General features: G+C 47.6%; 1 protein-coding gene across 2 annotated transcripts in view; it reads left to right on the top strand.

Moving 5' to 3' along the window:
- Positions 1–4,549: 4,549 nt before the first annotated feature.
- The window catches only part of Gss (glutathione synthetase), a 30,006-nt gene continuing 7,568 nt past the window's right edge, over positions 4,550–26,987 (top strand). Inside the window, exons 1-9 of one of the 2 annotated variants that reach the window (XM_032904536.1) lie at positions 4,550–4,633; positions 9,551–9,685; positions 15,362–15,507; positions 18,946–19,021; positions 19,296–19,435; positions 20,088–20,204; positions 24,489–24,569; positions 24,657–24,734; positions 25,985–26,051. In XM_032904536.1, coding sequence (XP_032760427.1) covers positions 9,557–9,685; positions 15,362–15,507; positions 18,946–19,021; positions 19,296–19,435; positions 20,088–20,204; positions 24,489–24,569; positions 24,657–24,734; positions 25,985–26,051 — 834 coding nt within the window. In that variant the 5' untranslated portion in view covers positions 4,550–4,633; positions 9,551–9,556. The remainder of the gene's footprint in view (positions 4,634–9,550; positions 9,686–15,361; positions 15,508–18,945; positions 19,022–19,295; positions 19,436–20,087; positions 20,205–24,488; positions 24,570–24,656; positions 24,735–25,984; positions 26,052–26,987) is intronic. The other variant, XM_032904537.1, reaches the window with a different exon arrangement.

The raw sequence follows: 26,987 nt of genomic DNA, 5'->3' as shown, positions 1-26,987 counted from the left end.
GCCCTCTTCTGGAGTGTCTGAACATAGCTACAGTGTACTCATAAATACATCTTTAAAAAAACAAACAAATGGAGAATGAGAGGAGTTGCTGCTTCCCCAGTCATCATCTACAATGAGAGCCCTAGAGCATTGGTTCTTAGCCTCCCCAATGCTGTGACCCTTTAATACAGTTCCTCATGTTGTGGTGACCCCAACCATAGAGTTATTTTCTCTGCTACGTCATCCCTGTAATTTTGCTACTGTTGTGAATCATAAAGTAAGTATCTATATGTCCTAATGGTCTTAGGCAACCCCTGTGAAATGGTGGTTCAGATCCCTAAAGGGGTCATGGCCCACAGATTGAGAGCCAGTTCTGGTCTTAACAGCAACTGAAAGTGGGACTACAGCAGAATGAGTGCAGCTTCTGTTTCTTCTCAGCACAATCAGAACAGTAATGTCCGCCTCCCAGGGTTACTGTGGGGGTAAAATGAGATGCACCTATAAAGTATCAGGAATAGGTCTGGCACCCAGTAAATCCCCAACACATGCCAGAGTCCCATTCTGATTCCACAGGCATTTCCTGAGTAGCAAGTCTGGACCAGGCCTTTGCTAGAGGCTGGAAGACAGAGGAATTCCACACTGAATAGCTGAAGCCGTGGCCCCCAGCCAGGTGCAGAGGTAGACAGACTCATAAAACTTGAGTGCCAGGTGGGGCTATGTCAAGGCTAAAGAGAGACATCAGCCATGTGCGATGCAGACCCTGGGATGTGGGAGGTGCCCCAACCAAATACCAGACCAAAGGTGGGATGGTACAGGCCTGCAAACCCAACATTTGGGAAGTAGAGGCAGGAGGATCAGGAGTTCAAGGGCATCCTCAGCTATATAATGAACTGCACTGAGGCCTTGTCTCAACCTCACTCTCCAAAAGGCTAGCTGAGACTTGGAGAGAGGCCCTCCGGGGCAAACACAGAGCACAGAGTTAAAGGTACCTTTGCTGGTCTTTTCCTGCCTAATTAAAATGTTCCCACAAATCCCTCAACATAGACCGCAACTGGTTCGACAGTCAGCTCAGGGAAGCCTGACCTCACCCCAAAGCCTAGGAAGGGGGTCACGGGCTAAGAATATAAGAGAGCTGAGCTGTGTAACCTCTAGCAAACCAGGACACCTCTTCATGCCTCTACTTCCCCCGCTATAAAAATGGAGACCATTACAGTACTGACCTCAATAGCCAAGCTCCCAGCACCTGTGACCAGCTCAATAAAGAGCAGTTACTAGTAAGGAAAAAATAAGAGTTCACTTTGGAAGTCAGGCTGTGGGATTCACCGAAGCCAGAGAGCTCGCTTTAGTCACAGTGCTGGGTTAGGCAGTCAGGATTTGGACGCACATCTTCAATACCAAAGGCTCCCTACAGCTTCATCTCCCTCTGCACAATCCTTGGCAGGTTCTCTGGTGTCTACTACACGAATACGAAAGGCACAGGGCCAGAAAGGCCCTGGGAAAATTCCCTCATCCTGGGTTTTTGGTTGGAGACAAAATCTATGTACAGCCTAGGATAGCCTCGTGACCCTCCCACTTCACACGCCCGCAAGGTGCTGCAGTTACAGACATATCACTGTGGCCAGTTTTTAAAGTGTCCATGATGGAGGAAAGTGGGAGCCTTGTTAATCCTTTTTTGAGGGGGACGCTGGGATCAAGCCCTGACCTCACTCACACATGCTAAGCAAGCACTCTACTGCTGGGATACACCCCAAGCCTCCCTCTGCGGATCTTAGACCCTTTAATTCTCCACTGTGTGTGTGTGTGTGTGTGTGTGTGTGTGTGTGTGTGTGTGACAGAGAGAGAGAGAGAGAGAGAGAGAGAGAGAGAGAGAGAGAGAGAGAGAGAGAGAGTGTGTCTTAAGCTGCCTACGGCAAGTCTTCAACTCTTGCTCTTCTTGCCTCTACTTTCCATGTGGGAGGATTCCAGGCGTCCACCACCATGCTTGGTGCTGCTTCGCAGATCTAGGATTCGAGAATGCTAGCAAATATTCTACCGGTTAAGCTGATTTGAACCCCAGCCCTGAAGGAACAAAGCCGTTCTCAGAGATGACCTCTGAAGGGCTGTGCAAGGAGTCATGGCTAACTTGTGAGGAGCACCTGAGACACCTTCAAGTTTCCACCAATGCTGGCAGCCACCTTCCCCCCTCCCAGACTATTTGAATTATCTTCCAAAGACTGAAGATCGTCCTTCCAGGCACTGTTCCGGGGTCCGGGACAGCGGTTCTCAGCCTTCCTAACCCTGCAGCTCTTTAGTTCTTCATGTAGAAGTGACCCTCAACTATAAAATTATTCCATTGCTACGGCATCACTAATTTTGCTACGAATCATGTGAATAACTGGTATGCAGGATATCTGATATTTGACCGCCGTGGGGTCACAACCCACAGGGTGAGAACCACTGGTCTAACGGGTGTTAGTCCAGACCATGCTGTAATGCTCCTTCATTTTGGTTAAATGGTGATTTAAATACCTGAAATTAGAGTGATGTGGATTTCCAGAACTAAACTAACTTGTCTTCCAAGATTCCTGCCATCCACCTGGCCTGCTGACCTCAGTGACAGATAGCCCAGGAGATGCTGACCCTTCTCCTGACATTCTTCTCTCAGACTCCCCTAGTTAGTCCTAGCAATGGCAATCTTGAGTGCTTCCTGCTACCTTCACTTCCTTGTCCCTTTTTCTAGTCTGTAAGCGAGCAGTAGGCCCCTCTGGTGGACCCTTGACCTAGAGGTGTGGATATTTTCTCAGGTTAAACCTGCTTTGTTGTTGAAGTTGCTTCTTCGTCTTTTCCTGTCCTGGACCTGTCAGGGGAACGAACAAGGTGGGTACTGGCCATGGTGATGGAATTCATGTTCAGAAGGTACAAGCGACAAAGAGAAGTAATCCCAGGCACTAATATCTGGTCTGAAGGAAAATCATTCACGGGACAGACTGACAGGGGTAGTGGTGGTGAACATCTGAGTGACAAGGAGCCAGTTGTGTCAGGATTTAGAAATAAATCATCTACGGAGAGGAGCAGAAAAGGGCGGCATGTTCTTCCTCCCCTCTCTTGTCACTTTGGACAAGTTAGGTAACCTCTCAGCCTCAGTTGCCATGCCTACAAAATGGAAAGGAAGCCACTTCAGCTGCCACAATGTGGAGATCCAACCAAAGGGCTGTCAACATCTGGGGTCCTCCCCAAATGTCACCCACAATCACCAGATAGACCACTGTTGATCCATCTTAAAAGAAGAGTCTGTACAGAGCCCTGGGCCTTGGTGCTTTTATTTTTATTATAATTTCATCTTTGTTTGTTTTGGTTTTAAGACAAGGTCTAACTAACTCTGGCTGGCCTGGAACCGGCTATGTAAACCAGGCTGGTCTAGAACTCACTGAGATCCTCCTGCCTCTGCCTCCCAAGGGCTGGAATTAAAAGAACACGCCAGCACTCCCTGCTTACTGTAATTTCTTTAAGTACTAGAAATAGCTACCTTTGTCTCTGGTTAATAGAGTGATTTTTGTCTGTCACTCAAGGCGGCTGCTTCCTACCTGGTCTGGTACAGAAACAACAAGAAAAAGGTACCTGACAGCAACACTTTTCTGGTAATAACCAGACCACCCATCTGCCAACTCTGTCCCGTTCATACAAGACATCTGGACGGCTGTCCTTCCTACACTGGAGAGATGTGCCTGCTTTATCTAGAGAGTTAGAAGGATTCCGGTCCCTGGGTTAGGCCCCTGATTTACAGTCAGTAGAAATTCTCCTTCCTAACTCTCTCTTCAATTTGACACCCCTAAAATGTCACCCCTACCCCCCTTTTTTAGCTACACACCCTGGCTTGGTGCCTCACCGACTTACAGCTAACTCTACACCACGTTTTCCTGTACCTAACATAGAACGGTGTCTTTTCAAATCTCCAGCCTCAAGGTTTCTTCCTGGGGCCAGCTCATAACAGCCTGCCCCACACTCTAGAGCCCACCTTTTATTTACACCAAACCGACTAGGAGTTTGGTATCTTAGTCATAATTCCTTGGAGTTTGGTCAGATACATTTCATTCATTTAAGGAAAATTGTTATCAGGTACCTCAGATTTTTAATGAACCTCTCACACTCTAGGGAAAAGAAAGTTAAATTACTGTAGGTTACCAGAAGATGAGGGGTTCTGTATAGAGGGAAGAGGATCATGAACTTGCAAATTTATAAACAGCCCCGCGGGGCTGAAGAGAGGGCGGCTAAGAGAACTTTTGCTCTTGCCAAGGACCAAGGTTCGGTTCCTAGGTGATCCGACGCTTTCTTCTTCCTTTGAGTGTCATCATTTCACAGAATGTCACAAGCTCTTACTCTCTGAAAAACTAAGCTAACAGGTAGCATTCCGCTGTTATAGCCACACCCAAGGCCTCTTCCCTAGAGTAACGACCTATCCCTTAAAGTCCAAGTCGCTTCTCACCTTTTCACGTAATGACCCTTCCCGGCCGCCGTCCAGTTCTATAGACGCGGGGCTCCTTCCCCACCCTCTTTTTTTTTTCAGCCTAACAGGGCAGTCTGCGCAGGCGCACTGGGTCGGACCGAAGCCCTGCCCCCTGAGCCTGGGTAACGGCGTGTGGAGTTTGAGCTTGGCGAGCAGCTGGACAACAAGCGAGTAAGTCGGGGCTCGGCGACGGCGGCTGGCGAGGGTCAAGTTTCCTTGGGAGGAGAGCGGTGAGGGAGGGGTCTGAGAGCGATTGGAACGCCGCGGGCGGACAGACGCGGTGGCTGGGACCCGGGCGAGCACCGGGAAGTTTGTGTCCAGTGAGGGGGTTGTGCTAGGCGTGCTGAACCTAGATTTCCAGATCGCTGGCTGCCAGTTCGGACACTGTCAGCGAGGCTAGAGCCAGAGTTCTAGGGAAAATAAACAAGCCGCCATCAAACACTGGGAGAGATCAGACCAAACTTTGTCCAGTCGTGGGGACAAGCCAGGACGGGCGACTGTGTTGTAGCCCCAGGCCCTGAGCTGGTACTTGCCTCGCCCACGGGATTAAAGTCCGACCGGATTTCTGTGTGGGCGTTTTAAAGTTTTCGTGATTCATTCATCACTTACTTATTTAGCCTTCACTGACTACTGGGTTCTAGTACTAGGAGAGAAGTATCAAGGCGAAAGCTGTTTTTATGGTAGAGGTACGAACCTGCACAGGGAAATCCAGCGATGGCTTCCAAAACTCAGGAGTTGGGGAGACAGAGGCTGGAGATGTATGTAGCTCAGAAGAAGAGCCTTTAAGCCATCAGGAAAGCGGCACCGGCGCAGATCTGAAAGTAGGAGAGAAGCTGGTGTGCCTAAGGCATTTAAGATGCCTTTCCTACTCCGAAAGTGCCCAGGAAGAGGAGTTGGCACTAAGTTGGTCAGTGCTCGAGATCAGTAGAGGCAGACGTGGGGGAATTCAAAGCGCTGCATTTAGTCAGCAGAATCCACAGGACTGGAAGAGATGGGATGTAGGAGAGGAATGCATGGGAGACTTGGAGGCCAGGGTGAGAGTCATCAGAGGAGGAGCGTCCCAGGGAGCAGGTGAATGTTCTAATTTAAAACCAGGAAAAGTACCTGCTGAGTAAATACAAACGAGAGTCACCAGCCGAACGAGTCACAGAACAGTTAAATCTGTAGAAAGGAAAACAAGAGGCCCAGTTAGCATTTGTGCACGTGTATGCATGGATGCCTAAGCATTCTGGGGTGTGTGTGTGTGTGTGTTACACAGATATGCCTATCAGTGCTTGTATGTGAGAGTGCATTTGCATGTGCACATACATGTAGGCCGAGTCCCAGGTATCTTCCTTGAACTCTCTACACTATCTCTCTCTGCACCTCAAGTTCTGGGATTATACCCCACCTCTACCTGCCCAGGATTTCTGTGCATTCTGGGGATCTGACAGGACTTCACTAACCAGCAAGCTCCAGATGTCCAGCTGCCATGATCTCCCCAGCACTGGGATTTCAGAAGAGTACCCCACTACTGCAGTCATCTTTTATGGGTGCTGAAGATCAACTCGTGTGACTAGCACTTTACCAACAGAACCGTTGCCTCAGCTGATACAGTCTTGCTGTGTAGCCCAGGCTAGCCTCAAACTCATGGCTCTCCTGCCTCCAACTCCTGAGTGCTGGGATTACAGCCCTGTGTCACCAGGCCCATCAGTAGCAATTATTTTTAATGTGTTATCTTTCTCTGGGTTGCTGGTTCCTAGCCATTAGCAGTCTTGTCAGACAAGCAAGAGCCCATGGACAGATAGCTGTGGAATTCAGTGTGGGGAAATGGGAGCTAGTGGAGGTCCAGTTGCTCTAATGCTGGAGCCATGGGTTCTTATTCTGTTTCCATATAACGTCTAGCAAGTCTCCCACTGCTTGTTAAGTGAGTACAACCAGAGCAAATTCCTATGCATAGCACTCGGCTGTGGGTTCATGTGGAGGGCTTGGTGCCCAGTGTGGTGATTTTGGGTAGTGGTGGGACCCTTAAGAGGTGAGGCCTGGTTGGATGTCCTAGATCACTGAGGAAGCTGCTCTTGGAAGGTGGCTCTTTCGAGGCCAAGTTACTCTTGGAGGAGTGAGTTGTTAATGAGTGAGTCTGAATCACTGCTTGGTTTCTTCCTGCCCTCATGCCCTCCGCTGAAAGGCTCTCAGCCTGGGCGTCCTCATCCAAGCCAGCACCGTGCCCTGCAGCTCTCAAAACAGAGAGTTTAATTAGTCAACTATTTAGCTGGGTGTGGCGGCTCGTGCCTGTGAGTGCCTGTGAGACCGTTGCTTGGGAGGCCAAGGGTGGGGAACTGCTGAGTTAGAGGCCAGCCTGAGTGACATAGCAAGATCCTGACCGGAGAAAGAAGTAATAAAACGTCTTAGCTGAGCTATTGCTTGAGACAGTACCTTGCTAGATAGCCCTGGCTGGCCCAGCACTTAATGTGGAGCTCAGGCTAGCTTTGAACTTGCAGAAATGTTCCTACTTCTGCTGGAATCATAGACAACGTACTGCCATGTCTGAATAAGAAACCTCCTTATACAGTTACCCAGATTCAGGCCTTTCACTGTGGGGACAGAAAACTGAGTACGAAAAGTTCTGAACGTGCCGAGACACCTGACTGATTTTTCTCATTTAATCCAGTGTCCTTACAAGAGAAGTAAAGGTTACAGACTCGATATGGGTCTGTGTAACTCCAGAGTCTTTGCGATGACTGCTGTCTCCTATCCTCACCCAGCCAGGCGCTGGTCCAGTCTGCCCTCAGACCACGTGCTCTTTCTGTCAAAGCATTGTGCTGAGGCTGGCAGACTTGGAAGAGTTATCTAAACCCCGCTCATTCATGGGGAGGAGACACAGGCTGAAAGTGACGGAGGTTATCTATCACGATCTAACTCTCCTCCTGAAGACAACTGAGTTGGGCAGCCATGTTTGTTACCTTGAATTAAATGACAGTCGGGTAGAACCCAGACAGTGAGCAGATGTTTCCAGATCTTTTTGTCCAGATCCTCTGAACCCTGAACCTGCTGCAGAGTGAATAAGCAGCAAAATGTAAGTTGCTCTTGGCGTCTCTGGCCACGATTGAAACGGCTCCTTCACCTTGGGCCGGGGATTGGGTTTCAGGCATTTCTACCTTGATAAGGTCTTTCCTTCCTTCTTTCCTTCCTTCCTTTCTCTTTGTTTTTTTGAGACAGAGTTTCTCTGTGCAGCCCAGATTGTCCTGTCACTATGTAGGGCCAGGCTAGCCTCGAACTCACAGAGATCTATCCATCTCAGCCTCCCAAGTACTGGGTGTGTAGCACCACTCCAGGCTATAATGTGATTTTTTTTTTTTTGGTTTTTTTCAGAGCTGGGGACCGAACCCAGGGCCTTGCGCTTCCTAGGCAAGGGCTCTACCACTGAGCTAAACCCCCAACCCCTATAATGTGATTTCTTAAAAATATTTTCTGTCCCTTTTATATACTATGGGGATAAATGTCCATACAAAGATGTAATTGTTTTGTGCTGGTAAACTGGCTCCTGGTGGGGGCTGGAGAGATGACTCAGTGGTTAAGAGCACTGGCTGCTTTTCCGGAGGTCCTGAGTTCAATTCCCAGCACCCACGTGGAGGATCATAACTGGGAATTCAATGTATTCTTTGGATATACAGGCTTACATGCAAACAAAACACCACCAGGTAGGCGGGTCTCTGAGTTTGAGGCCAGCCTGCTCTACAGAGTGAGTTCCAGGACAACCAGGACTATATCCCCCCCCAAACAAAACAAAACAAAACAAACAAACAAACAAAAAAACCTGTCTGGAAAAACTGGAAGGAAAAAGGCTCCTGGTTAGTATAAGGAAGAAATTGAAACTGACCTTATCTGCAATTCATGATATACCATAAAGTTTCCTCCTCTCCCCACTTTCTAATTTGTTTGAGATTTACTGAGGTAAGTTGTTGGAATAAGAAAGGAAATTAGATGGGGTTGGGGATTTGGCTCAGTGGTAGAGCACTTGCCTAGCAAGCGCAAGGCCCTGGGTTCGGTCCCCAGCTCAAAAAAAAAAAAAAAGTAAAAAAAAAAAAAAAAAGAAAGGAAATTAGAGCCAAGAGAGGTGAGTCATTAAGTAAAGAGGTCTTTGCCACCATGGCTGGTTACCTCAGTTTAGTGGAAAGCAAGAACTGATTTGCAGATTTTTCTCTGACCTCCACCAGGCATTCCATGGCAACACACACACACACACACACACACACACACACACACACACACACACTAAATAAGTGTAATTAAAAACTTAAGGGAAATTGACAATTTACTATAATGGTTTTCGTTCAACCCCTTCCACCCGTTGAGCCCCATCAATCATAAGGGGCTATGCATAGGAATTTGCTCTGGTTGTACTCACTTAACAAGCAGTGGGAGACTTGCTAGACGTTATATGGAAACGTGGTAACAGAATAAGAACCCATGGCTCCAGCATTAGAGCAACTGGACCTCCACTAGTCCCCGTTTCCCCACACTGAATCCACAGCTATCTGTCCATGGGCTTTTGCTTGTCTGACAAGACTGCTAATGGCTAGGAACCAGCAACCCAGAGAAAGATAACACATTAAAAATAATTGCTACTGATGGGCCTGGTGACACAGGGCTGTAATCCCAGCATTCAGGAGTTGGAGGCAGGAGAGCCATGAGTTTGAGGCTAGCCTGGGCTACACAGCAAGACTGTATTTATCCCTTTGCATTTAGTTCCCAGGTAGGGAATCTGCAGTTCTGGAAGGGAAGCTACTTGCTCTGGTTACATATGGCATTACTGACATTTTTCTCCATTGAAGAGTTTTAGACCAGAAGCCATCGACTAGGGCAAGTCATTGTACTCTGAACCATTGTTTCCTCACTGTAAGAGTGATACCATTGCTGTTTTGAGACTCCAAAGAGAATGAGTAGCCATGGTAGCACTCTGTCACTTGGGTTATGCACACGGAGGAAGTGGAAAGACAGTTGCCCCTCCGTGGTAACTGGTCGGGTCTTACAAGGTTGGAAGTAGCCACATTTTGGTGGCTGCTGGGTTGCAGGCCTTCTGTCACCAAGTCCTCTTGTCTGTCACAGGTTGGGATGGCCACCAGCTGGGGAAGCATCTTGCAGGATGAGAAGCAGCTGGAAGAGTTGGCACAGCAAGCCATAGACCGGGCCCTGGCTGAGGGGGTGTTGCTGAGGTCCGCAAAGAACCCCAGCTCCTCTGACGTAAGCTTCATCATACTCCTCTGAGCCCACCCTTCCACGATGGGGGAAAGACTGTCTCTTTCCTCTGTTTTATTCAGTAACTAAAATTGATTTCTAGAAGTATGATTCTAAAAGTAGAAAGCAGCGTCTGAGTAGTCACACTTAAGTCTGGGGTTTGAAGTGTAATGTAGGCACCTACTTAATTTCTGTAAGATGTCCTTTCTTCCAATGTAGACACAGGAAGACCACATCACTGACTATGCAGGATGATTAGGAGATGACTCCCAGGAAGCACTCTGTCCAGGGAATCCATCTATATCAAGCATCCTGAATCACGATGTCTTCTCTGCAATTGCTTTTTGGTTTGTTTTGGAAACAGAGTCTTAGCACGGAGTCCTAGCTAGCCTAAAGCTCACTGTGTAGACCGAGAAGGCCTTGAACTCATGGTGCTCCTCCCATTGCTCCCCTCCTAAACATGCATCGGCAGGTTGGCTTGGCTTGTGCTAACACACACTGTCGCACACACATCTGCAATTTAAAGTTCAAGTTGAGTCAGGCATGGTGGCCCGCATCTCTAATCCTGGTGTTCAGGAGGCAGAGGCAGGTGGATCTCTGAGTTGGAGTGAGTTCCAGGGTTCGAAAAATAACAACAACCAACCACAAAAAAATCCAAGTTGAATCATACATATTCCGTCACGTGTTTTTAATTTTTGTTTAGCAATCTATTTAATGAATTAACCTTAGGTGAGGGTTAACTTCATTTCTAATGTTTTTTTGTTTTTGTTTTTTGTTTTTATTGCCAAGGATAACAAATTAAATGTTGAAAAGTAAAGGCCAGGGGCTGGAGAGATGGCTTAGCGGTTAAGAGCATGGACTGCTCTTCCAGAGGTCCTGAGTTCAAATCCCAGCAACCACACGGTGGCTCACAACCATCTGTAATGGGATCTGATGCACTCTTCTGGTGTGTCTGAAGACAGCGTCAGTGTACTCACATACATGAAACAAATAAATCTGAAGAAGAGGGAGAGGGGAGAGAGAGAGAGAGAGAAGAGAGAAAGAGAGAGAAGAGAGCAAAGAATGGAGAAAAGGCCAGGTCTTTGCTTTTGGCAGCTTTTTATTCTTTTTTTTTTTTTGAGTTGGGGCAAACTTCCCAAGCGCCTACCACTGAGTAACACCCTAGTCTTACTGCTTTATGTTGCAAAGACTAGACACTCATTGTATATCACACAGGGACACACACGGACACACACACACACACACACACAGACACATACACACAGGGACAACAGACAGACACACAGGGACACACACGGACACACACAGACACACACACAACACACACACACACACATACACACACACACATACACAGACACACACACACACACACACACATATAGACACACACACAGACACACACAGACACACATAGACACACACATACAGACACATATAGACACACACAGGGACACACACATACAGACACATATAGACACAGACACACACATACACAGATACATACACATACAGAAACACACACTCAGACATACACACAGATACACAGAGAGAAAGAGAAACAGACACACACACACACAGGGACACACACAGACACACATAGACATGGACATACACAGAGATGCACACACACATACACACGGATACACATACACAGACACACCGACACACACACACACACTACACACACACACACACTCTTTGGCTTTTTTGAGACAGGATTTCTCTGTGCATCTAAACTTTTTCTTCAGCTCAGTCACACTTACTCTATTTTTCAACTGGACAATACCTTCGTATTTATTTTCTCTGCTTTTTTGTTTGTTTTGAGACAGGGTTCCACTGTGTGATCTACGATAGCATCAAACCCTCTACTCTCCTGTCTCAGTCTTCTGGGTGGCTGTACTTACTGCCTTGTGTCCCCCCACACCCAGCCCTTTCTCCCTCTGTACTCAAAGGCATGCACTAGATCAGCTTTTCTGATCTTTGCTTCTTTTTTCATTTCCAACCCCCCACTTCCTTCTTCCCTTTTTTCTATCCCTCCCTCCTTTCTCCACTCCCTCCCTCTCCCTCCCCCTCTGCCCCGACTCTGTGATTTTTTTTTTTTTTTAATCCACACCCTGCTCTATGCCAGGACCATCGTGACATGGAAGGCTAAGTGGTCAGTCAGAGGCTCTCACCTTTGGAACACGGGTTCAGTTGGAGAATGTAGCAGGGAATAAAGTTAAGGATGTCACTGGCCGTGGAGGTGCAGGCAGCATGCAGGCAGCATGCAGGCAGCATGCAGGCAGTCATTTATTGACCAGCCACTGTGTGTTGAGTGTTATTCTAATCACGTTGGAATTGCTGACTCATTCAACCTTCACCACAGTAGCGATGGAGTCACAGCTCGGAGAAGTTAAGTAACTTGACTGAGGTCACTGAGGTCCTGGGAAGATCGGCGAGCCCGACTCTAATCCTGTGGAGTTAAGTTCCTGAGGAAATGTCTGCACACTCCCACCCTCCTCTCTCTCGGGATGCCCACGAGAAGTAGTGATTCATTTCAAAATTAGATTAGAGGTAGAACGGGGAATGATAGTCAAATTAGAGCTTAAAAGACAAATGGGTGCACCCCAAAGAAGGGAGAGGGCAAAACTGTTCTAAGAATGCAGCTGAAAGGTAGGGCTGGTCGGCGGGTGTAGCTGAGGTCAGACAGCCCAGCTTTTGATTCTGGACAGAGGGGACTGTGACCTTCACCCTGTAGATCAGTGCAGCAAACTGGCCACGTGAGGCTTGGCACCTGCAACAGTGACAGTGAGCTCGTTTTGGACAGGTAGCACATGCGCTAGGTGCTGTCCAGAAGCTCATCCAGTGTCGAGTAAGGCTCCTTCCTCTACCAACCTTCCCCTCAGAGGCAAGCCATCTTGACATTTGCCTTAGTGTTGTCTTCTTCTTTTCAAGGAAAAAAATTAGCAGCGTTTTCGTTTTAAAATATTTATTTTTATTTTATGTGTTTGTCTGTGCCCAAGGGTAGGATGTTCACTACCTATAGAGGCCAGAAGAGGTGTCAGGTCCTCTGGAACTGTAGCTACCGGTGGTTGTTGGGAGTTGAACTGAGGTCCTCTGCAAGAGCAACCGGCGCTCTTGACTACTGAGCCATCTCTCCATCCCCATGCCAGCATTAAAACAAAACGTCAAAGGCAACACTGAACCAGTAGGATCTGGGGAGACGGGTCATTTCTGAAGCACCTGAGCGAACGTGAGAAGCTGAGTTAAGACCCCAGAATCCATCCCTGGCGCAGTAGTAGGCACTGTAACCCCCGCCCTGCGGAGTTCACTGGCCAGCCAGCCTGTCAAATCTGAGTTTCAGGTTCAGTGAGGGACCTTGTCTCAGAAGGTGAAGGTGGAGATCAATCGAGGGAAAGACATCTCACTCTCAGTATACCTGTGCTCGCCCACTAACAAGTCTATGCACCATGCACACATGCAAATGATATAACAAATACAGCAACCATGGAAAGTTGCCCAGTTTATCTATACAAGTCAAGCTGGGAAGGTGCACACGCCTGTAATTCTAGCACTTGGGTCGTGGAATCAGGGGAGGCAGAAGTTCAAGACTGGACCACTAGAGGGCTCAGTGGGTAAAGGCACCAGCCGCCGAGCTTTAGGGCCCGAGTCTGATTCCATAACCTAGCGGTAGAAGACGCATGGTCTGGCAGTTGCTCCTCCCCCACCTCACTGTTCCTGTTGTCCCCTGGTGGCAGAGCAGAGCATGATTGTCATTACGTGTGCTATTGTTTAAAAAGTGAGGGCTGTGTGTCCCAGGCTGTGGACAGCAGAGACAGCCGTGTGCTGCTGTTCTTCCTAGATTCAAGTAGGTACAGTGAGTTCTGGGGTCAGGACAGACAGAAGGTTTGGCAGAAAAACTGAGAATTTTTTAGATTGGGTGAGACTTGAGAGAGGCAGTTTCCCAAGTCTTAATGCCATGCTCTTTGGGTGCTGGTCACCTTTTACGCGATCTGCAATTATCCTGACCCTGTTTTTTTTTTTTTGTTTTATATTTTTGGAGACAGGATCCTTCCATATGTGTAAAGAGGAGATCATATATTTGTAAACATATATATATATATTATCATTATATTTAGCAGTGTGTGTGTGTGTGTGTGTGTGTGTGTGTCTTGGGGAGAGGACTAGGTGACTCAGGCCAAAGTGGGATTGAGACACACTTCTCACCATGTACCTTAGCTCCTTTATTTTGATTTCTTTATTTCTTTATTTGAGACGGGGTCTCTCTACATATCCCTGACTATACTGGATCTCACTTTGTAGACCAGGCTGCCCTTGAACTCACAGAGATCTGCTTGTCTCTGCCTCCCAAGTTTGGGGATTAAGGCATGTGCATCACACCTAGCTAGTTAGAGCTCTTTTGAAATGTGTATGGTTGTTTGTAATATGTAGTTCAAGGTAATTTTTTAATATTATATAAAAGGCCAGTTTATTGGGAAGCTGCGCTTGGTTGACTAGTTCACTGACCCCCAAGGACCAAGACCAGGAAGTCACCATGGGAAGGTGGGGGGGCATAAAGAAGGGAGAGAGAAAGAGAGAAGGGGGCAAATGCACACAGAGAGAAGATGAGAAGAGGGGGAGCTCAAGGTAAAATTTTAAAAGAAAGTATATTAATAAAAGTTCTAAGTTGGGCAGTGGTGGTGCACACTTTTAATCCTAGCACCCGGAAGCAGAGGCAGGTGAATCTCTGGGTTCAAAGCTGGCCTAGTCTACAAAGTTGAGTTCTAGGACAGCCAGGGCTACACACACAGAGAAACCCTGCCTCAAAAAACCCAACAGCAACAACAAAAAGAAAAATAAAGAGAAGGTTCTACCACCATAAACCCATTCTACCATAACGGCAAACATATTAACCAAGAGGGTAAATAATTCAAGTAACAGGGTTATTTTTTTATCTGCCAAGTTCCAGTTCGTTTGTTGTTGGAAATCTCAGGAGGCATATCTCTCTTTTGGAATAACTGTCTGAAATGATACTTGGATTTCATGACTATGTCAAAGTCCAAACAGCCCAGCATGCAACTAAATGCCAGCCTGTTAACCGGAGTCACCACCCGTACACAGGACAAGGGCATGGCGCTCCCGGCTTCTAGTTGGAGAGCCACAGTTCATTTTGGCTCCCTACCAGGAACCTTTCCCCTCTACCCCAACTAGAAGGCCAGGGTGAGCTCCTGACATGGGGACAGACTTCAACATCAGTCAGTTAGGAACATAGGAGGGGGGTGCAGTTATGGTGGCCGTGTAGTTCGAGTGTGATAAAGTGGTTTAGTGACCATCCTGGTTCAAATCCAAATACCAACTTCTAACTCAAGTCCTTTGCTAAGTTTGAATAACAATAGCTCCTTCCTCACAGAATTTAATGATAAACCCGTCTTAAGTATTCAGTACAGTGATTTGCAAGCAGTAAGAACCTAACAATTCTTGTGGGAGTCCTTATTTCCTGTGCCTCTCATGTAAAGAAAACCCTGTAGAATTGTCACAGAACCTGGAATCTGCCACTGTACCCTTTCTTGCTTTTTTCTCATCTCTTCCCTTCATGAAGTGACTGCTGCCCTCCAGTTGGGTGCTCAGTGCCTGTAGACCTGACTTTTCAAGAAGATACCCCACTCACAGCTGTTCTACCCCCACTCTCTCGTTGATCAGGTGGTGACGTATGCCCCATTCACGCTCTTCCCCTCACCAGTGCCCAGCACTCTGCTGGAGCAGGCCTACGCTGTGCAGATGGACTTCAACATCCTGGTAGATGCTGTCAGCCAGAACTCCGCCTTCCTGGAGCAAACACTGTCTAGGTACTGAGAGCTGAGGTTGGGGGTCAGGGGTGCTAGCATGGGGATGGGAGGGCTGGGGAGCCATGAATTGTTGCTGTGTTAGTTATCCTGGTGGACCAGAGAGCAGGTGCCCCTCAGTGGAAAGGAGCGAGGAGAGCTGTCTTCTAATCCTGACTTTGCTGCTCTTTGTCTGGGAGGCAAAAGGAAAGCCCTCTCTCCTCCTTCTCTGAGCCTCAGTTTCTTCATCTGAAAAATGAGTTTGACTGAGATCTAAGGTTGCTGTGATTCTGTGGTCAGTGGCCCCTGCTTTTCATGACAAAAATCTTGCAGGGGTTGGGGGGGTTTGGAGAGGTAGCTCAGTGGTTAAACAGCACTTGCCCCTGGAGCAGAGGACCAGGGTTCAATTCCCAGCACCAACATGGTGGCTCACAGGAAACCTCCATGGTTTTTCCAGGGATCCCCTTCTGGCCTCCTTAGGCACCAGATATTTCCTGGAGTATATATACTTGCATACACATAAGTAAGACATTCATACTCATAAAATAAAAATAAGTTTTTTGAAAGTTCTCCATTTGGAATTATAGAAAAGGCCTGGTTTGGGAAGAAAACAGAGAGCAGGGAAGGCCGTTAAAAGGATGTGTTTAATTTTTTTTTTTAATAAATGTTTCTTGTCACCTAAAGCCTCCTGTCTTTGGGTAGGTAGGACAAAATGCAGAGCAAGCCATAACGAAGATATAAGTAAACAACCCTGGAAGCTCACATAGCCATGGCCAGACATTCCTTTGTCTCTTCCATTAGCTCTTTAGGTCCTGAAGCAAGTGACACTTCTCAGTTAATTTTGGAATTAGGTATAAATTGCTTACTTTAGAATCGTGTGTGTGTGTGTGTGTGTGTGTGTGTGTGTGTGTGTGTGTGTGTGTGATTATGTATCTATGGTTAAGTTTTTGATGGAAGACTGTTTTGTTAGGGACCAAGTTTTTTTTCAGATTGGTGGCAGTTTGGACATGAGAAGAAACAATAATGCCATGAAGTTTGGAAACCATTGGCTTGGAGCGAAAATTCCAGTGGGCCATGAATGACCTGTGCTGCACCCTCTCTCAGGGTGGGCTTGCTTTGTGCTCACCACAAGCAGCCTGGTTTCCGCCCACTGACACTTGACAATGTCATTAGGTGGGAGACCAGCTCCAGAGACCTCAGAACCCCATTTTCCTTCTCCCTTCTCCCTCCCCCCTCCCACCACCACAATTATCATCATAGCTAGCTCCTAAGGGAACAGCCTAGAACCTGGAGTTGAAAGGTGTTAACCTCTTCAGAGAAGCAAAAATGTGTCCTTTTTCCTGGAGGCTAAAGCCCAGCTGGGGACTCTTCACCTCACCATGGGCTGAGAACAGCCCCAGTGCAAGCACTCACCCTCCAGAGGGGGCTGGCCAGAGAGGGAGGCTTCAAGGCAAACTCCTTGCCAACCCCACACTGTTCCAGCACAGGCCTCCTGTCACCAGATATAAACCTGGCCTGGGCTGAGACACCGCGTTTGCCTGACTCTTGAGAAGCATCCAGTGTTGTGTTAGTGACTTCTAGACTCCTCCTTTCTGTGCTTCTTCCTAAGGCTCCAGAAAACCATACCGGATGAGCCCCTAGCACATGTCACCATCCACAGCTGCTCCCTGGGCTAAGGTGACAGCCCACGTACAGCTAGCTCATCATACAGCCTCGGGCCAAACAGAAGGGATGACATCAGTTGTCATACAATAAAGTAAAAATTGTGTCTTCTGTCAGCTTTGTAGTGGGGGCGTTCACGGTGCTGTGAGAGCTCCTAGAAAGGGCTCTGGCCTGGACAGAGAACGCTTCTCTACAGGAACAGTATTCTGTGAGGGCTAACCTAAGCAGTAAACCAGGAAATGTACCCTGGGCCTGAAAAATCTGCAGGTACACAACAAACTGCCCTGGGTGCTGTCATGGAGGAGGGAGACGGATCTGGAAGGTAACCAGAGTACTGTGGAGTGTTGACTAGAAAACTAGTGTCAGCTAGAAAACTTCTCAGCCATCAGTATTCAAGATGATTGCATTTTTTTTTTAATCTATTTACATCTACACGTCCTGGGTCCCCCCCTCCCACAGTTCCTTATCCCATTCCTCCTCCTTGCCTCTGAGAGGGTTCTCCTCCCCAGCAGCCCTTCCCTTCCCTGGGGCCTCAAGTCTCTGGAGGATTAAGCACATCTTCTCACACTAGGGCCTGACCAGGCAGACCTCTGCTATATTTGTGTCAGGGCCCTCCGACTGGCCCATGTATGCTCCTGGATGGCGGCTCAGTCTTTGGGACTCCCTGATCTGGGTTAGTTGAGCTGGTCTTCCTGTGGGGCTGCTCTCCCCTTCAGCTTCTTCAATCCTTCCCCTAATTCAACCATAGGGGTTCCCTACTTCAGTCTAATGGTTGAGTGTAAGTATCTGTTTCTGTCTCAGTCAGTTGCTGGTCGGGGCTCTCAGAGGACAGCCATGCCAGGCTCCTGTCTGTAAGCACACCATAGCGATAGCATAGTAGTGTCAGGTCTTGGTGTCCCCCATGAGGTGGACCCCAAGTTGGGCCAGTCACTAGATGGCCCTTCCTTCGGTCTCTTCTCCATTTTGCCCCTGCAGTTCTTTTAGACGGGGACAATTGTGGGTCAGAAAGTTTGACTGCGGGTTAGTAGCCCTGTGCCTCCATTTGAGGCCCTGTCTACGAACTGGAGGTGAGCTCTTTTAGTTCCCTCTCTGAAGGAGAGCATTCTGACCCCCGTTGAATTCTGAGAGTCTCTCACCTCCCAGGCATCTGGTACTTTCTAGAGGGTCCTCCCACTCCCCACCCCCTGAGGCTGAATATTTCCATTCATTCTGCTGGCCCTCTGGGCTTCTCTCACATCCCACCCCCATATCTGATCCTGTTCCCCTTTTCCCCTCCCCTTCCCCTCTCCTACCCAAATCCCTCCCTCCCTCTGCCTTCTGTGATTATTTTCTTCCTCCTTCTAAGTGGGATTGAAGCCTCCTCACTTGGGCATTTCTGCTTGCTACACTTCTTAGGATCTGTGGGTTGTATCTGTACTTTGTGGCTAATACCCACTTATCAGTGAGAGCATACCATGCATGTCCTTTTGGGTCTGAGGTACCTCACTCAGGAGGTTTTTGAAAACACAGTGTCCTTTGCTTCTCACCACAACCCTATGTTCTGAGCACAGTTATTATCTTCTTCAGTTGAACAGACTAAGGTGGAAAGGTGACAGGATTCCCTGAGGTTGCCTGACAGCGGGTGACAGCGGTTTGCACCCAGGTTATCTGGCTCTAGGGTAGATCATTAGGCACTATTTTCTCTTAGGTCGGAATGGGTATTCAAGACCCAGAAAGGGCCTGGGAGTCAGAAGGTGGAGTGGGACTCCCTGACCTGTAGGGTCTCACATAGCCTAGACAATGTTCTCTTTCCTCCTCTAGCACCATCAAAAAGGATGAGTATACTGCCCGTCTCTTTGATATCTACAAGCAAGTCCTGAAAGAGGGCATAGCCCAGGTAACCAGCGCTAGCCCTCCTTTGTCGGGCACTTGTCTCTTTTATTGCTGGTGGATTTGCTTTTGTTTTATTTTTTCCTAGAAGAATTGGCCTCAGCCTTGATCTCATAGGAATCTTCCTCTGACCAGTCGCTACTGGGCCTGTGCATGACCAGTCCTGGGATGATCCTTCTGGGTTTGGGAATGTTAGTTCTCCTTAGCTCTATAGAGTACCGTGTGGCTCGACCCCAGTCAGCCCCTGGGCCAGTGTCCTCAGCCTTCAGTTCTCTCCACAGACTGTGTTCCTGGGCCTCAATCGTTCAGATTACATGTTCCAGTGCAGCGCAGACGGCTCCAAAGCCCTGAAACAGATTGAGATCAACACTATCTCTGCCAGCTTTGGGGGCCTGGCCTCCCGGACTCCGGCTGTGCACCGGTGGGTTCCTAGGGCAGTCCATACGGAGCACAGTTGTGGGGAAGAGCTCAATGGACCAATAGCCACAGTGACTGTTCCTTCCTGGGCCCTGAGTCATGTGGTCCTCACAGCTCCGTTTTCTCCTCATAGTAGTTTTCCACTTGAAATCAGGTCGATTATATATCAGAGAAAGAAGGGCCCTCGTGGCATATTGGTCCTGCCCCTCCCTGTGCATATTAACGCTCCAGGCACAGAAAGGATGCCTTGAGGGGCCTCTGATAGGAAGGTCCTGACATACCTGATGCCTGGAAGCATCTGAATCCAAAGCAGAGAGGGCTGGGCCGTAGTTGTAGTTTCCTAGCCATCCGGGGTGCTCGGGTCACTGTGACTCCATATGGGTTCCATATAGCACCTGGAGGCCCAACATAAGGGCTCCGACTCCCTTAAGAACTGAGTTGGGGTGAAATGGCCTCACAGGGTTTTGGGACTCCTGGGAGTGCATGTGAGGACTCAGGATATCCTGGCTGCAGAGGAACCTCCAGGAATGGCCGTGAGGTACTTTTCAGCACTTGGCTGGGTTTCATGGTAGTGTTCCTATATGTATCTGTGAGGTCACGGGCAGAAGGGCACTCTGGTCCATCCAGTTACTGAGCAGCCGTCTCTCTTCCAACAGACATGTTCTCAATGTCCTGAATAAGACCAACGAAGCTTCCAAGATCCTGTCCAACAACCCCAGCAAGGGACTGGCCCTGGGGATCGCCAAAGCCTGGGAGCTCTATGGCTCAGCCAAGTAAGAATGTGGAAAGGTGGCAGCTTCTCTCTCCTTTGCTACTCATCATCAGGGGATGAGGGGGGGTTTCTAGGAATGGAGGCACACCTTCAAATGCCAAAAATACTTTAGTGGAGTTTTGGGTTTTCTTCTAAAATAAGAGATGCTGCCTATAAGTTAAGGTTTCCTGGTTGCATGGAAGTCATCGTGATGATGGTGATGACGGTGATGACGGTGATGACGGTGATGACCATCAGTGATTGCATCTTGCTAAGCGCACAGGGGCCACACCCACAGTTAGGAAGCGCCCGTGCCGCTGGCATGGAGTTCCCATCCATACCTCTAATGCTCCCAGTTGGCTTCTTAAACGTCTCCTTTTATATTTTCCTGCTGTCAGCGCACTTGAAATAGGAATCCTCTGCTTCTGTCCCTTTGCTTTCTAGTTTGCTGTGGTTCTGGGGGAAATCAGGGATCCCGGTTCCTGTAACCGTGTGTGAAGAGTGTGAGGACCTCTTTGATCTGAGAATTTTATGGTGTCCATTTTAACTGCTTAGAAGTGTTTTTGTTTTTGTTTTGTTTTTTGCTTTCTTCCTACTTCTCAACCATGTTCCAGATGTGTGAAGATGCTAGGTAAGTGACTCAGGATGGTTGAGAGGCCACGGCTAGCAGCTGTTCCGTGTCCGTGTGGAACTGAGTTATGCTCTGGTGAGCACTGAGGGCTTTCCATGCAGGGTCTCAGGACATTTCCACTGAGGCAGTGCTGTTCCTCCCTGATTCACAGAAAAAGGAACCAGGGTTCAGAGAGGCACAGGGATGGTGGGCTGGTAGTGGAACTTAGTGTTTACATACAATGACACTCTTGCCTCCAAGTGTGCCTTTCTGGGCTTGCTAAGCACCACTAAGTTCCTAGAAGCCTCAAATTCTGAGCATTTACAAGTGGGACAAACAATGTCAAGTAGAATTCTTCACCAGCTTCCATTTTAAGAAAGTGAAGTCAGGGGATGGGTCACCTGAGAAACTGCAGATGGAAAACCCTGCCAGGCCAAGAGTAGTGTGTGTGGGGGAACATTTGTATGCCCAGAGTCAGGCCCTGGTGGTGATGGGCTCTGTGGCCTCTGAGCAGGGACTGGCTTTACACACTGTGAGAGTGGTAAGGCTCTTCTGCTGAACAAGCACATGACCTTAGTGGGTCTTCTCTTTTCTCTGAGATTGTTTTCCTTGAGCTGGGCAGGACAACACATACCTTCCGTCTCAGTACTCAAGGGGCAGGGGCAGGTGGGTCTGTCTCTATGCATGCAAGGCCAGCCTGGTCAACATAGCAAGTTCCAGGACAGCCCAGGCTACATATCAAGATCCCGTCTCAAAAATAAAAACCACACCTGTAATTCTAGAACTCAGGAAGCCGAGACAGCAGGATGACCTTAAGTTCAAGGCCAGTCTGAGCTATGAGCTATGTAGTGAATATAATACCTGGGATACATAGCAAGACTCTGTCTCAAAACAAAACAAAACAAAACAAAACAAAAAAGTAGAAAAAAATCAACCCAGAAATTTCTAATAAATCTGAAAATTAAATTATAATTCTGTTTGCTTTTTTAAAAACCTTTTTGTCATGCTGAGGGTCAAATGTAGGGCCTTGTGTGCCAGGAGAGTCCTCTGTCGCTCAGCTACATCCAAGGGTCTTTAGAGACAGGGTCTTGTTATATAGCCTACATTGGCCTTGAACTCAGGACAATCCTTCTGCTTTGGCCTCCCAAGTAGGGACATACCACCAGTCCTGATTATAAAATTACGATTTCAGCTAGGCCAGCGGATTGGTTTTGAGCTTTTGTTGTTGATGTAAAGGACCCGAGTTCAATTTACCATCTGTAAAATTATGAATTCAGTTTAGACAGATGCTTTCAAACATAGAGTCTGGAGCTGGAGAGATGCTCAGAGAGTAAGAGTGCTTTCTGACCTTCCAGAGGACCTGAGTTTGACTCCCAGGACCCACATAGGGTCACTCACAACTACCTGTATTTCTAGCTCCAGGGAATCAGATGCCCTCTTCTGGCTTCTACATACACAAGGCATATAACTACAAAATCATGTACGCATAAATAAAAATCCTTAGACAACAACAGAAAAACAGGGCCTGTAGTTAAAATGAGAAGAATAAAGTTGGTTATTGATATTAAATGTTGGGACATCAGATCTGATTAACACTTCTATTTCATAGACGAGTCAATTAAGGCTCAGGGAAAGAAGTTGACTGACCCGCTCAAGGACACGCACACCACAAGACCCTGGCAGAGTCAGGACTAAGATCGCTGGGTCTGCTCTCCCAGCCAGCATGCTATTTCCAGTTCACCTTCCTCACCTGATGACTTTCCGGGTCTTGCACAGTACAGACTTCTCAGAACTGAAGGCGGTAGGGTAGAATGTGTTTTCTGAATCTGGCTTCCACCGTTTGGCAAGTGGAAAGGCTGACTTAATGAGCCAGAGTATGCGATTCCATTTTAACCTCCAGCCTCCAGGCTTCCTCCTTTGCCTCTTCTTGGAGGTGAGCCATCCTGGGCCAGGTGCCACCCTGCCCCCTCAGCGCCTACCCATGAGCAGAGTAGTTCAGAGGACAAAGAAGAGCAAGGTCTTTGGCCCTGGGGTCTCTCAAGGCAAGATGGCGTATAAGAAACCACCTCCACTTTGTCTTACAGACCTAGTTTAAAGTCATTTTTCAGTTTAAATGGCCTATCTGTCCTTTTGACTTGAAGCAGGCTGGAAGAGTATTCAGCCAAGTAGAAAGAAGTCAGGCGAATGCAGTTTAGACAAGAGGTTCAGCTAAGGTTGGAAGAAGCAGAGAAGGAAGAGGCTGATATAGGAGGTGAGAAATACAAAGCATTCTAAGCCAAAGTCTGCACTTCCAGATGACCTAGCAAGAATCCACCAGCATAAAACAGCAGCTCTAGCAGAGAGGGAATTTAACACTGTAAAACACTGGCCTTATCAGTTCTAGTTTGGGAGGGGAGAAGGGCTTATGTTTCAAACACTGAACACAGCTTAACTGGTGTAAGCTTTTTCTTGAGTGTTCAAGCTCTAGCTTCTTTCAGAAACTATTGGATGAACAGAGAGAAACAGGCCCAGCAAGCCTTAGTGATCCCATTCCTACCGTGAGACCAAATGTGGCCCTGTGGACATTACAGAGCTGCCGAGGTCCCAAGAGACACTTGTTTGTAGTTGCCCTGTGGAGTTCCACTTGCCTCCTTTGTTTTTCATGTAAGAGCTCCACTCTCCATGATTCTGTCCTTTACAGCCTGGCCACGGAGTCATTAGCACCTGACCAGCATTGTGGTTGACTTACAAACACGCCTCCCTGCTTATTCTCCAGACAGATTTTTGAATCATGCTGTTATATTTTTTGTTGTTTGTTCTAAGATAGGGTCTCCTGTAGCCCAGGCCAGTCTCTCTCTCTCTCTTTTTTTTTTCCTTTTCTTTTTTCTTTTTCTTTTTCTTTTTTTTTTGGAGCTGGGGATCGAACACAGGGCCTTGTGCTTGCTAGGCAAGTGCCCAGGCCAGTCTTAAACACCCAATTCTCTAGTCTTCACCTGAGTCCTGGGATCAAAGAGTGCACCATCACCCACGGCCCAAGTTATCTTCTAGGGGAAAGGAAAGTGGGATGGTTAGATGGTTTTAAATCTGCATTTTAAGTTGTACAAAAGTCTGACATCATTACAGCCTTCCATCTACCACTAGAGAACCTAGATGCCTCTGTCCCCCCACGACGTTTCCTAGTTTCAAGAAATGTATTGTTGCTTCAGGCAATTCTAACTTGAGGTAGCATCTGTTCTTGCAGGGAAGGTATATTCTGTCTATCTGTCTGTCTGTCTTGTGTGTACATGTATGTGCAGGCCAACTCAACATCTAGTGTCTTCTTCAGTTTCTTTCCATCTGTGTTGAGACAGTCTCTCATTGAACTTGGAGTTCACCAATTTGGCTAGACTGGCTGGCCAGCAAGCCCCAGGGACGCTCCTGTCTCTGCCTCCCCAGGGATGGGTGACAGACGTGTGGCACAGCTGGCTTCCTTTTAAGTGGATTCTGGAGCTCGAGCTCAGGTCCTTCTGCTTGCACGGCCGGCACTTTATTGACTGAGCCATCTCCTCAGTCTCCCCTTTCTGTAGGGCTGGCCTCAGATTCACCATCTTCTTGCCCTGGCCCCAACCCCAAGGGCTGGGATTACAGCCCGCATCAGCAGGGCTATGCGTTCTCACCTCTCTGAAGGGAGCGGCACAGCTCGGCAGCAGGCCTGGCTCACCTGTGCTCTTTCCGCAGTGCCGTGGTGCTACTGATTGCTCAGGAGAAGGAAAGGAACATATTTGACCAGCGTGCCTTAGAGAACGAGCTGCTAGACAGGTAAAGGAAGGAGGAGACCCTGGCTGCGGCCCCAGGAGAGAGGCCCATTCAGAACACATCTATTAACCTGTTTCTCACTGTTCCCAGGAAGATCCACGTAATCCGCCGAAGATTTGAAGATGTCTCTGAAAGGGGTTCTCTAGACCAAAACCGAAGGCTGTTTATGTAAGCATCCCCAAGGAGCCACTAGACAGCTAGATTAAGAGCCTCTCTTGACACCTCCTGCCACCAAAGAACTTTTCTTCTGGGAATACAATAGCCTGTTTTCCTTTCTCCTAATTTTTGAAATATCTCATCCTCCCAAGAAATTTTAGAAATGCCTAACTCTGTTTCTAAAGGAATATATCAGAGCTGTTGCTCTTCTGGATAAGAACATCATTCTTAAAGATAACCTTAGTTTTTCATAGAGAACCCTGAGGTTCTAAAAGTTTTCTTGCCCATCTTTGTGGCTAGTCAAAACAAGCAGGGAGGCAGGCCCATCTTCCCCTATCTGGTTGCCACTCTCCACGACAGCCTGGGTTTGTCTCCTAAGACAGGCCCTACTGTTTTTCCCATGGGCCATCACACTGTAGCTTTAATACCACATATTTGGATTGAATCATAGCTTACATAGTTAGACCTAGCCGGGGCTCCACATGATGGCACATGCCATTAGTCTCAACACTCCAGTGACAAAGGCATGCGGATCTTGGAGTTCTAGACCAGCCTGGTTCCAGGTTCCAGAAAGTTCTAGGCACATAGAAAAGTACATAATGAGATCCTGTCTGAAGACAAAAGGCTGTAGCCAGGTATGATGGCCCACATTTATAGTCCTGGTGCTGGGAGTGGGGCAAGAAGATCAGGGACTCGGGGTCATTCTCAGGTACAAAGTGAGTTCAAGGTCAGCCTGGGATAGATGGGGCACTGTCTCAAAAAAAATGAAGTAACAAAAAAGTTAAGAGCCTCTGCAGACTTTCCCAACCTCACTTCAGGTATTTCCAAACATGCTGTTATCATAACAAACCAGTAGCTAGCTTACTTCTTAGATAAACTAGATAATAGGAAATAGGCGGAGGGCAAGGGGAGACGTTATCTTAGAGTCAAGTTTTTGCACATCCCCACCACCAACAGTTTACGAAATCTTAGTCTGGTTTCTGCTACTTTAAGCAGTAGAAGTACATAGTGCAATTCTGTTTTGTTAATCATGGCAATATGATTCTTTCACTCAAAACTTTGGATACATGTTTTTAGTTTTATGTATAATAACCTCCTAAATAAAATAACTTTAGACCCAGAACGTTCTAAAGCACTGTGTACGGCACACCTCTGCCTTTAAGACAAGTAGTGGGTTTCTCTTGTCACTCATTCTAGCGAGCCCCCTGCCACACGTCAGTAATAACTGTCTTCAGAAGCTTTCTTTTCATCCTGTGTTACAGGGACGACCAGGAAGTTGCTGTGGTTTACTTCCGAGATGGCTACATGCCCAGTCAGTATAACGCACAGGTTGGTGTTTTCTCTCAGACCCTTCTGCGCCTCCAGGGAACCAGCAGAGCCTCAGAGACCCAGCTCAGGCGTCACCACCGCGCTTTCCCTCCCTCTCACGGGACTGCTGCCGGAGACGCCTTGCTTCTTCCCACTGACTCCTTAAAAATTTTGTGTTTTTTAAACTCTCATTTTACAAGATCTTTAGGATCTGAATCTTCAGGAATCTATCTGCAGTGTTATAGCCATTTATACATTTTCTGGATATGTGTTGGCAAATGTTTGTTTAACAAACATCTTTCTAAGAGGAAGAGCCCCAGGGTATAGCATTGCTAACCTCCATTGTATAATGTTGAACTACTCAGTTTAACCACTCGGACCAAAGACCTGGGAAGAGATAGGTACAGCCAGCTCTCACTAGCTGTGCAAGCTAGTTCCCGGCCACCCACCCACCTACCCACCTACCTTTGTTTGTTCTTTTCTGTGGCTTTTTTTTGGCGGGAGAGGGTAGGGAGGAACAAGGTCTTCCTTCAAGGCTGACCTGAAACTCAGTGTAGCCTCAAATGAGTGGCTGTTGCCTACCTCAGCCTTCCAAGTGCTGACAGTATAGGTGTGAGTTATCACGCCCAGCTTCTCTGACCACTTTCATGTTCTTTACCTCTCCTTTATCCAAATCAGAAAGGCTTTGTTTGATCACGTTCTCATTTATATTCATGGCAATCAATATTACCTCATCCTGCTAATTACTGTGTAGTTTCAAAACTTACTTTCCACATATTTTGTTTAACTCTTACAACTAGCACGTGAGACTTATAATTATCCCCATTACATGGATGAGAAAACTAAGTTTGGAGCCATGCAGAGGCTTGTCTAAAATCTCACAAGAATTTCCTAGGATTTCTGACTCTCAGGACGATGTATTCTGAATATGCCATTCCTCTCTCCTGAGGTTAACAC

The sequence above is a fragment of the Rattus rattus genome, chromosome 5 (genome assembly GCF_011064425.1).
Source record: "Rattus rattus isolate New Zealand chromosome 5, Rrattus_CSIRO_v1, whole genome shotgun sequence".
NCBI lineage: Eukaryota > Metazoa > Chordata > Mammalia > Rodentia > Muridae > Rattus > Rattus rattus.
The sequence above is the reverse complement of the archived record's forward strand: the minus strand, read 5'-3'. Positions and strand labels throughout refer to the sequence as shown.